General features: G+C 35.8%; 1 protein-coding gene and 1 pseudogene across 3 annotated transcripts in view; both read left to right on the top strand.

Annotated features, from left to right (window-relative positions):
• LOC108694030 overlaps positions 1-7211 on the top strand; it is a 25766-nt gene extending 18555 nt beyond the window's left edge. For all 3 annotated transcript variants that reach the window (XM_018203276.1, XM_018203278.1, XM_018203277.1), the window contains exons 3-6: positions 3682-4457; positions 4550-4870; positions 5338-5656; positions 6008-7211. In XM_018203276.1, the coding sequence (XP_018058765.1) occupies positions 3682-4457; positions 4550-4870; positions 5338-5656; positions 6008-6415 (1824 nt within the window). In that variant the 3' untranslated portion in view covers positions 6416-7211. The remainder of the gene's footprint in view (positions 1-3681; positions 4458-4549; positions 4871-5337; positions 5657-6007) is intronic.
• Positions 6820-12333, top strand: LOC108694007 (annotated as a pseudogene).

Below are 12333 nucleotides of genomic sequence, written 5' to 3'. Positions count from 1 at the left end.
AGCAATGCTGTAAAAAAGTTTTGACATTCTAGCAAACGGCTTGAGCACTCTACACAAGTAATTATTTTCATGGTTCAACAAATTATTTTTAGATTTGCATCTAGTTAAAATTTTAGATACTTCAGCAAAATTGTTTTCTTTTAGTGTACTTTTAAGTTAAACGATATTATTCATTGGCTTTAAATAGATTGTTTTCAAGTATGAAAACCAATATGAAGATATATTTCTTCTTAAGATTAATGGTCTATCATGGTATTATGATAACCGGGTTTAATATTAAGGTTAATGATTCCTTGTGAAAGTTATTTTTTTAATATTAGAAACATTACATTTCACGATTCCTGAAAATTGTAATCGTATTTTGAATTCATTTAGAAACTCGAGAAGATTAATAGAGTGACACAAGAAAATGTAATAGAGTGAAATTAAATAAAATTTCAATAAAGTAAGAACCATAACATTAGAGATAGCAAGTACAGATATTTTTATTCATGAAGATATTCACGGACTAATTGGCTCCCAACATATGCTTGATTAAGACACATTCGTGCTGGAAATTCGGCGGACCGGCAGAAAGAGAAGATCGCGCTCACTTAACTTCATACGATCGTAGCGGATCGTGATTTCGATTATACCGACCGGTTCCGCGCCGTTCTTTTCTATTCAGAAAGTCCATGAACCTGATCAGGCGCAGGTGCAAGTAGAACAAGAAAGCGGACAAGTATGCGTATACCATCGACCTGCCCAGCTTACAAACCGCTGTAAAGTGATGAATCACTACTGTCATTTGTCTGTCACGGTATCGTTCAACGATTAACGCACGACGTGATGCCTTCTGTTTACAGTGATGCCTTCCCTTTCAGCGTTCTCCAAATAGTATGCGAGTAACTGCCTCGGTTTTTTTCAGAAAATCATGACCGTATTATCGAGATAAGTAACAAAGAGAGATTATGAAGAAAATTGAATTTTTCCATTTCGAGATTGAATGCTTCAAATAATTTAATAGCGATTTCTTCAGGTTTAAGAGTATAAGAGTATATAAGCTTCAGGACAATATATTCTTGTATATAGAACACGCAAAAAAATATTTTGCTGCTCCAGTTAGAATTATTGTTGTTTTTTGTATCTGATAGAAAATTATATATCATACGTATAGAATTTATAGCATAAATCTAAGTCTCTATCTCTGTCATGTATACATATTCAATATCGTAATACTTGCTAGAAATTTGTATATTTTAGCTAATTTTTCGTACTTAGATAATTTTCGCTATAATTGCAAGATCACTTTTTTTAGGTAAAGCTCTGCAATTTTCCGTCTTAAATATTTTTTAAACTGTGATATATTATTTATAAGAAATGTAGATATTCGATTTATCATTAATATTAATTAATTTATGTTAATAACATCTATTTATGTTAATAATTAATATTAACTATTAATAAATATATAAATTAATAATCAATTAATTTATGTTAATAACAGATACAAATCAATAGTGTTTAGAAATTAACGACTGCATTACTGCTATAAGATTTATGTGACCTAATTTATGATTATGTATGCATAAACGTGAACATTTGGTTTCCGTAATTACTTCATAATGGAAATTGTTGCAATTGGTATATGACGAGGTCTAATTTTAATACAATTGTCTCTAAATATACTGCAGTTTCCGCGTAATTCTTTATTTTCTTCTTATTTTTTTCTTCAATAAAACATGATATCTTGTTAGCACGCAAATGAGATATGCTTATGAATTTACAATTGTTGTTTTTACATTACGTTAATTGCAATAAAAACGATAAGTGTACATCTACTCAATCATTCACACAAGATTCGTGTCACGGAATCAAATGTAAGTTGTACTCGATGTTAATATTAAGTTAATGATAAAGCAATGTGTTTAGAGTTGCGTGTCAAATTGGGGAAAGCATGGAAGGATACGATAGGTGCACTGTGCTGCAAGTAAAATTGTATTTAGAACGATCTCCTGGCGGAAGTGAAGACATTGGTCTCGGTACGCAGATTCGCGTAATTATCCTCCTGCAATTCTGCCAAATCAGAATACAAAATTGCTCGAGGGAGTCGGCTGGCTCGTCGTCCTACCTTCTGTGAGCTCGTATTCGATTCCTCTCGACGAATGTTTCTTTGGCGAACAATACACGCATTTTCAGTCACGTTTTTTTATCAGCATATTTTCAAGCATTATTAACATACGGTACTTGTCGCACAACGATTCATATTCCACGCGAAATAAATTAAATCAGCGTATTATAGCTTATTTTTAATAGAAAGATTTTATAGAATATGTTGGAAGAATTAACATCAATTGCACTGCGAATGTTACAAAATAAAATGTTATAAAATAAAATTAAGATATTCTAATCTTAAGTCTATGACTTGTCCATTCATAAATAAAAAATTTCTTTTCACTGATTTTTAATTTATAAATTAGCTTGGATCTTATTAAATAATATATGCTAAATCATAAAAGGACAAGCCGTAATTTAGAATATCTTAATTTTATATTACAATGTTTGCAGTGCGATTAATGTTAATTCTTTCAATATATTTTACAAAATAATCTTTTTATTAAAAGTTTGTTAGAATTTATCTTTACTCGTACTAGCTTAGCCTGTAAAAAAAAATGAACCTTATAAGAAAAAGGAAAGAAAAATGTGAAAAGTTCATTTTTTTCTCAAATGTTCTTTTGATACGGTGAACTTTAAGGAGGTAGAATTCGGAAGCGCTTTTCTCAATGAAGTTCCTCCACAAGATTCTATCGGAATTTCAACAGTTGTAAATTGTGTTCGATTGGCATTATGTGAAAGATTGCGACAATCGGCGACATTCATGAAATTTTTAATACTGCTTCACACTTTTATATTTACATGGAAAGAGCAATTTTGCTAAAGCAATTTTATCTAAAAATTTAGTAGCTAGATACGGATCAGAAAATAATTATTTAGACTATCAAAATAATGATGTAGGATGTTCAAGTATAATAAGCAATATTACAAAAAGCTTTGATATTCTAGTAACTAGCAGCTTAAGCATTCTACATAATTATTTGATATAATCCAACAAAATTATTTTCACATGTATAACTTTTTAGATACTTTAGCAAAAACGTTATTTCCGTAATTTTATTTTATAATGTTCGCTGCGCGATTAAATTTTATTGTAATTCATTTATTGTAATTCCAGAAAGACCGAAATATATCCAGCAAAAGTATTTGTTGGAATGTCGAAAGAAAGGAGTCGAAATGACGAAGAAAGACGGTGAATTATTACTTTTTGTCACGATCATGTATTGCACGATTCGGTTAAAACTTTAATGGAATCTCCATTATAAGAACAAGACAGTTTCGAAACGTGTACGTGCAAAATCTTGAAAAGGGTAACGATGTAAATCACCGTTCCGTCATTGTATTGCAACTGAAAAGTCTTCAAAGTTGTGACACATTATATTTATGCAACGTTGTACTTAATACGCAAATTGAAAAAGTTTCATTCAAGTAGCCATATTTGTATCTTAGTGTAAAGTTTACCAAGAAGATAATTCTTCTTCATGTTTTATTATTAATCGCATCGTTCTCATATTTTTACTTTTTATATTTACACTTACTTACTTTTTTATATTTATATATAGTTTTTATTTGCTTCTGTTATATTAGAGTGTACGAAGTGAAGCACCGTTGGTTGACAGCAGTGCGTTGCCTCTGGAACACAGATCCGTCTATGGGGCTCCAGCTCAATATGGTCCACCAGTCGCCCACGAAGAAAATTGGCCGCTGGCGTCACCTGATACTCCACAGATCAAGCATCTGCAGGTGCAATGCGAGAAAACGCACATGCGAGTAAACATCGAGTTCGATCGGCCGTTCTACGGTATGATCTTCAGTAAAGGCTTCTATTCGGATCCGCACTGTGTTCACTTGAAGCCTGGTACTGGCCACTTGAGTGCAACCTTCGAGATCTTCCTCAATTCATGCGGCATGAGCTCGTCGGCGAATCACAACGTCGCTGCTTATGGCGCCCCAACGCCATCCGGTAGCTACGTGGAGAATACAATTATCGTACAATATGATCCGTACGTGCAGGAAGTGTGGGATCAAGCGAGGAAGCTGCGTTGTACTTGGTACGACTTCTACGAGAAGGCGGTCACCTTCAGGCCATTCCAGGTTGATATGCTACACGCCGTTACCGCCAACTTCCTCGGCGACAACCTGCAGTGTTGGATGCAGATACAGGTCGGTAAAGGTCCTTGGGCTAGCGAAGTCTCCGGTATCGTTAAAATCGGTCAAACCATGACGATGGTACTGGCTATCAAGGATGATGAGAACAAGTTCGACATGCTAGTGAGAAATTGCGTCGCTCATGATGGCAAGAGGGCACCGATTCAATTGGTCGATCAGTACGGTTGCGTAGTCAGGCCGAAGATCATGTCCAGGTGAGTCCTAATATTATAATGATATATTATATCGTTAACAATCATTTATATTCTTTAAAGGAGAAGAATACGAAATTACATTTCTTCCACAGGTTCCAGAAGATCAAGAACTTCGGCCCGAGTGCGTCAGTCGTTAGCTTCGCCTATTTCCAAGCTTTCAAATTCCCCGACAGCATGAACGTCCACTTCCAGTGCGTAATTCAAGTCTGCCGGTACAATTGCCCTGAGCCCAAGTGTGGACATCCTGGTCTCGAGTACGGCGCACCTGCCGGCGGTATTACTCACGAATATGGCGCACCGGTCTCGCAAGGTCTTTCTTCGGAGTACGGAACCCCACCTGTGCCCGAATACGGCGTACCGCCGGCAGCATATCCTGATCCGCGACATCCCAGCGGACCGGCCGGGTCGTACAGGTGAGAAAGCGGATGAACATTAACGTGTAGTTATTGAAGAAAGCTTTTCTATGAAACGGTCATTAAAATCTCGCGAAAAAAGAAATCAGTTGGATCTATTAAAATTTCTCTTGATGGAAGTTACAATATTCCTCTAAAAAGGATATCTTATTTTATTTGAAGATATATAATTTAAAATATTCTCAGAATTTTCTTCATAACTTCCATCTTTTATTGAAATATTTTCTGAATATCTTCTGCAAGAATACTGAAAGTAATACATTCATTATAAGGATTAACGGATATGAATCGTTACTTAAAAATGTATGATTCAATATATTGTTAGGATTTTCTTTGACTTCCATGCATTTTTCACTAGATATTTTCTAAATGTCTTCTACGAGAGTATAGATTCAGAGAATATATTTATTAAATGGGATAGTAAGACTACGAATTGTTGTAAAATATAAATTAATTTCTGTTTCTAGTGAGCCGAATCCGGACATCGTTCCGGCACCGCAAGCGCAGACTTCGTCCTCTTCACCCAGCTCGACGCCGGGTGACGCTACGGCGAGCAGCTCACCCCAAAGTCCCCAGGATAATATTCACCTCCCTCCGCCTCCTCTGCCCGGTCATCCAGCGCCATATCAAACAGTATCAAAGCGAAAAGGAACCGTTGGCACAGATGAGCTTGAAGGTAATCTAGTCATCCTTGGAGGTCGGCCAAGGTCGGTTGAAGGTTTCCCGGCTGAGCTCAGAGGCGCTAGGAGGCGAAGGCATGACGAGCTGCACGAAGATGATGAAAGCGTAAGTGTTCTAATCTCTATTTTCTATATTATATAATTATATTTTCTACATTATATAATATGTAATAATGAAAACGATTTAAAGGACGTGAAGAATTTATTTTAAAAATAGCATTTATGTGAGTAAATTAATAAGAGTTGAAAGATGCTTTAAAAAATATACACAACATCGATTGCTTTCCAAGACAAGAGACATTTGCCAAGTTATTAACATAAACTATCATCTTTCTTTTTCAATTTATGCAATGTAGCTCGCAAATACATTATCAATAACGCGTTTTACGGTACCATTCGGTATCCTATTATGACGCGAATTCTTCTATGTTACAACGAGGTTATCCTCGATTTTCAGAATATCTATCACACGGTGACCCTATTTTCCACCCATGTATACAAACGAGCAGCACAGGAGATGACGGATGTGAACACTTCGAGGGTCATCCAAGTGGTCGCACCGGGTGACGTCAACTTTGCGCTGGGCACTACGAACTCTAGCAATGACACCACCGTGGTCATACAGAACGCTGCGTCCACCGATCCAGAGACGATCTGCATGAGCCTGCCGGGTTTCGTGGGCGGCTTGGTAATGTTGCTGCTGGTCGTTGTGGTGGCTTCTCTCGTCGCAGCCTTCCTCTTTGTCAGAGTGCGCGCTGTGGACCGCAAAAACGCTGCGATAGGTGGGAATGGCTTCGTCCATCCGGCGTACGCAACTGAGAATTGTAGCATGCCGAACCCGGAGTTCGTGAAAGTCGCTAACTGAAGAGGCGCAAAATATACGGTGCGCAAAATCAAAAAACTTGCCGCAGAAGAGAAAGAAGAGATCCCCCTCCGGAGGATCGTCGACCTCGACGACGGGCAATGCTTCGGGACCATATTTCATCCAAAATGGAACTCAAGACACGTGACCAAATGTTAGAGATTCTCCTCGTCGAAAATTGCAACCGCGTTTCTCTTCTCTCTCTTTCTCCTTTTCCATCTAGGTAACCGATAGTTTCGCGTCTAATCTAGTCGCGTCAAACCGCGCTCGTCGAATCGAGGGAGACAATAACTAGATCGGTGTTGAAAGGGCATGAATTCGATTGAACGAGGAAGACGAGAGGGATCTTCGAGTAGATGTAAATAAGAGACCCGGAAGCATGAGCGATTTGACGAGGAAATAGCGAAATGGAGAGGAGAGGAAGGTAAACGGGAAAGAGGAGTCACTGACGCATGTTCTACCGATCGTGTTTTACGATCGTTCGCGATCGGAATCAGCTTTTCTACCAATCATCGCGATCGATGGAGCGCGCGTCACACGAATACCGATGAATATCGCTTCGCGATCACCGCGGCGTCACCGAGTAGCAATCAACGTAATTTCCACGTCTCTCGACGATTATTCGACGGTCTGCCCGACGGCAGCTCGGTATCAGGGAGCGAGAGATCGATCGCGCAATTGCCAGAGTAGTCTCTAAGGAGGGCATTGTAAATAAGCGCAGATAGTCAGACGGCCCTTCAGGATCCGCTTTTAGATCTCGCGTCTCTCCGATCACCGTGTGTACACGCTATTATTTATACACGCATCGTATACTTCAACGAATGTTTCTTCTTCTTATCGTCTTTGTTGTACCTCATCGTGTTTTTTGTTGTGCCCCATGCTGGCTTCCGTGGAGAACCGCGCGCGAGCTCGCGTCGCGACGCTCGACGTCATACGCCGACGTCGACGACGGTGCTCAGTGGTATCATTATTTCGCGTTCTTAAATTCTTCTCAAGCAGTTCACCGAGCGCTCCTGGTAAATATGTTTGTTTCGAAATTGGGCTGCAGAATCATCGAAACACAACGCTCGTTCTCTGAAAATTTAATTTAGGATGGAGAATCATCGCTCTTGGAATGAGGAATGCGCTCGCTAAGCTGCTTAAGATACAATGAGAAGATTCTATTTATTATATCTCTCTTTCTATCCTTTTTCTAACTCTACACTCTGATCGATCTAACTTAATTTATTGATCAAAATTGTACGACATTACCCTTTCGTTACTTTACTTCGTTTAGTACTTAAGGTATTCGTCGAGGAATATTCCCGGAATTTGGGAATATGTTTTACGTATGTGTTTTAAGCACACACACATACACGTACAACATACACTAATACATACATACACACACTACGCATACATAAATACATTCATACATACCAACATATAAAATCACATAATGCGCGAAATGTTGTATATGTTATTATACTAGCGCGAAAAATGTATCCACAAAACATTCGTTACAATTAATTGTTTGAGAATTATTTTAATTACATGATCATTTTTATTTATATAAATCTACGCCTTTTCTTAACCATCATTCCTATAGATTAAAAAAAAAATAATGTAGCTAAAGAATTAGTACTAGAATACTTTGTATTTCTTTCTTCAATCGCAAAACTCAAAATATTCAACACAATTTTTAGATATTTTTAGATATTTTTAAAATTTTACACTATCAGTTAAGGATGCGGCTGAAAAAGATTTGTATTTGATGATCATAACTTTGTGTTCCTTCGTAAATCTCTTTATTTTCTTATACTTCTTAATCGTATAGACTTTTGGATTCCAATTTCTTAGGTAATTCTTCTTGAAATCTGTACGAAGTAGATAATTATTGCATTTTATCAAAAATATTTAATGCGAATTAATTATTAACATAAAAAAATTTGTAACATTGAGTTTAATATCTTTGTTTTCACTCATCGACTTTACAATTTTTAATTGCAAGGCTAAAAATTGAAAAGTACATTGTAATTAAATTTTTTTATTAATTTTTTCAAAAATATATATTTTTTAAATCAAAAAAAACAATTTCACTTTTGTTTAATTACTTTTTTTCAATTTAAATCCATAGCAAAAGAAAAAGTCTTTTTTAATTAAAAATATCGCTGTAAATATTATTTTTTCTTTATTAAGAATATTAGAATTTAAAAAGTTTTAATCGTATGTTCCTAAAAAGAGATTAAATTCTTATAAATTATCATTTATTTGTATAAAAGTTATTTGCAATGAACCATAAACATCTGTTTCGTAAATTATGTAGCAGATTTAAATAATTAGGCAAGTACCAATTTTACATGCTGAATAAATCTTGCAAATACAATATTACGGTAGATAGAATTATTTCGCTACCTCATAAATTATATAAACACTGCGATTTACGCAAGCAACTATCTCTTTAGTTATTTTTATTTATGCTCGCTAATTCACGAAAGAGATAGCATTTTTCGCACGATGCTTTTCGCATTGCATAAAATATCTTGTAATATTGCAGAACTGCCGGCGCATATTCAGACAAAGACTCTCCTAAATCTCGTGAGTAATTTTATTCGCGAATGGGGGGAGAAAGACCATGTGAAACACGATCCCATTTAAAAATCTGCAAATTCTGCGACAGTATTATCAACGATGAAACTCGGCAATACGCGGTATAAAATACGTGTTATTAACATAATACCCTAACGAGAAAGATTTAATAATTTTGTATATCCTTTTCAAAAGCAAGAATGATACTCATTTCATTACAATTTATTTTAGAAAAAAATATTGTTGTGGCGAAACCAAATATTGACTATTAAAGAAACGGTTTTTGTTACATTTAATTTCCGATTAAATTACACATTTTGCAGGTAGATTTACTTTGCAATTGCAGTGATTTATTAATTATTTTTTCGTAGGATATATTAAAGTTGAAAATTCTGTCGTTTTCACTGATGTTGAACACGAAGTTTATTATTCCAGAGTTATTATGCAAGAGTGCTCTGCAAGAAATGAACTTTATAGAAATTCACAATTGTAATGATACAGAGTTATGATTAATTACAAATAGTCAAGATGATACACATAATTTTCAAGAATCGTTACAAGAGTCACATTACTATTCAGATGAAGATAAACCCGAATACTTCGATAAAAGCATACGACAAGCGTTAACGTAATGTCCCAGATACTTTAAGAGAAGTCGATTCGAAAAGAATCGAACGCCCGATTGGATCCAGTATCGAAACTATACGCTTGACGGAATCATCGCTGAAGATCTATCGGAAGCGAATGGAAGTAGTCGTTCACTTTGGCGCGGAAAAACAGAAATGTCGGCAGGTGGAGCACGTAGTGACGATGGTACAAGAAATACCGACAAGGTGGCAGAAAGAATACGCGAGAAACGTGACAATAATCCGCATCAGCGCGAAGTCGGCGAGGTCGAAGATAAGAACCAGCAAGATCGCTGCTCGGCTCAACGTGATGTGCAAGAAGAAACGAACAGATCGTAGATCGCGGCTAAAAAAGAAGAAGAAGCAGAGATACGGAGAACGTGATGACAGAGGAGGATGAGGAGAAGGAGAAAAGTGCACAGAAATCCTGGAAAGAATCCTTATCAACATCGTCGTGGGGAAGAACGCGAGATGCGATCGCCGGATAACAGTGCAGAAAAGATCAATCGATTGGATCGAGTCGAAGAGAAGAACGTTACGATAGAGATATCGAGCAAACTGGCCAAAAGACTTGAGCGAGATGAACATGATCGCTTCGACATGAAAACGAGGAAAATCTGGTTGCTCATGAAGATAGAAAGGAAGAGGAAGGAGATAGGCTGAGATAGATACGGCGTTTCTAAGACTAAGGGGTCAGGAAGTAAGAAAACTGCGTTGGCTAGTGATGCAGAAAAGGGGCACCCCTCCCTTAATGAAGAAAGAAAACTTCCGACGATGGAAAGCGCAAAAGTGCGTCAACTGATGAAAACGATCTTGGAGAGGCGAAAAAACGGACAGCTAGTAAGTGTACAGTCTACTAAAAGACAACAGATTATGAAAAAAAATTGTTATATCATTTCGTAGTCCAAAAATAAAGTTTTTGGTATGTTTGATATGCAACGACATTGATAAAATGTAAACGCTTTGTTTACAATTAGAGTTAATTGAGATCACTTCTAGCTCGTCTCTGCTATTGCATATCATTGCATATTACGGAACAATGCGATCGATTCTCGTTACCAGACTTTGATTATAGGAAGATTCCTGTTTCGTTTGAAGACCCTTCAAATCCGATCGAATACCAAATTATCGAACGCGCACTTTGTGAAGCTCGGCTTAAATCGATTACCAAAATTATGAGAAAAATCGTGCGATATGAAACCAGACTGATGAAGCCCAGCCTAAAATGATATTTAGATGTGAAAAATGATATAGGTGCAAAAATCGGTGAAGCCGGCTAGATTAATAGATGATTGGTGATATATAGATACGAAAAATGATACAAATATATATGTTCATGCTTCCCTTACAGCACAGAAACGTACAATAACATTGCTGTAATATTATATTACTGGAACGTTGTAATATTGTAATATTGCTGACATAATCTGTTATATAGGTTCACACATAATAATAAACTTGTTATTTGCTTACCGTGGGAAAGTTTATATTTGTTGCAGTCTGTACACACACACACACACACACACACACATTATACATTAATTTGTTAAAGATAGATTAATTTGGGCACTTTAGGCAATAACAATTATCGTTGAGGTAAATTAATAAGTCGTTAGCGGAATTAAAGCTATTTAGAAATAAGCGGCCTAAATAGCGAACTAAATAGCAGGCTGAATAAATTATGTTATAACCAACCTTGCACATGATTAGTTACTAACAAGTAAACAATTAAGCTGATGAACGAAGTTAATAGGACGATATCACAAACAAGCATGCATTTTAATTTACTAAAATAAAAGATATATGATATTGAATAATTAATCGATAAACGATGCAGTAATTTGTTTGAACATTAGATTAAAAAAATACAGGAACAGAGGCACGAGATATTACGATGGATTAACGTTATTTTCGAAATTCCATCCCGATGGGGAGTCGTTTTATCCCAACGGTATACCTACTGGCTATTAAAGTCTACAGACCATAAAACTGGAAATGTAACTGAATTGTTTATATAACGCGATTTATACAGTATTCAATTACTATGATATTTTCACAATCTTTATATTGTAGATTCCTGTATAAGTTTATCAATCGTCTTTTAAAAAACATAGAATGAGTTGCTCATTATCCTGATTTATGTATTAATTATGTGATACTTTAAACACTTTAAATTGTGTCATTATTATTAAAATAAACCAAAGATTTTCTTATAATTAGAATAAAATAAACAGATTTTAATTTTTAATATTATACAAATTTTCAAAAAGTTTAGTTTCAAAATATTGAAATTTAAAACACAACCTATTTCTTTATCATCTATTATCTAAATAATATCTGATAATATTGGACTGTTCTATTTATATATATTTGTAACACGCAATATAAATAATCATTGGCTATCAAAAAGTTGAAGACAAATCGAGAATACTCTCAGGTCGTTAAATTCGTCAAGATATATTGATTATAACGCTAACAATTCTTTGACTAAAGCATTCCGATATGCGACGATCGCATTCGTAAATACCAATCGGTCTCAAACCATCTTTCGGACTGACTTAAAAAAATCACTGCTATCGATTTCAAGAAGATATATATACTATGTTCGCCAGGAGGCAAAGACGCATTGGCGATTGAGAGAGAGTCTCAGATCTCGATATTCGACATCAGAGATGGTCATTTTTGACGGCACTGCATTCAGAAAAAGAATTTACAAAGAATGTTTAA

This window comes from Atta colombica, unplaced genomic scaffold, assembly GCF_001594045.1.
Source record: "Atta colombica isolate Treedump-2 unplaced genomic scaffold, Acol1.0 scaffold112, whole genome shotgun sequence".
Taxonomy (NCBI): domain Eukaryota; kingdom Metazoa; phylum Arthropoda; class Insecta; order Hymenoptera; family Formicidae; genus Atta; species Atta colombica.
The sequence above is the reverse complement of the archived record's forward strand: the minus strand, read 5'-3'. Positions and strand labels throughout refer to the sequence as shown.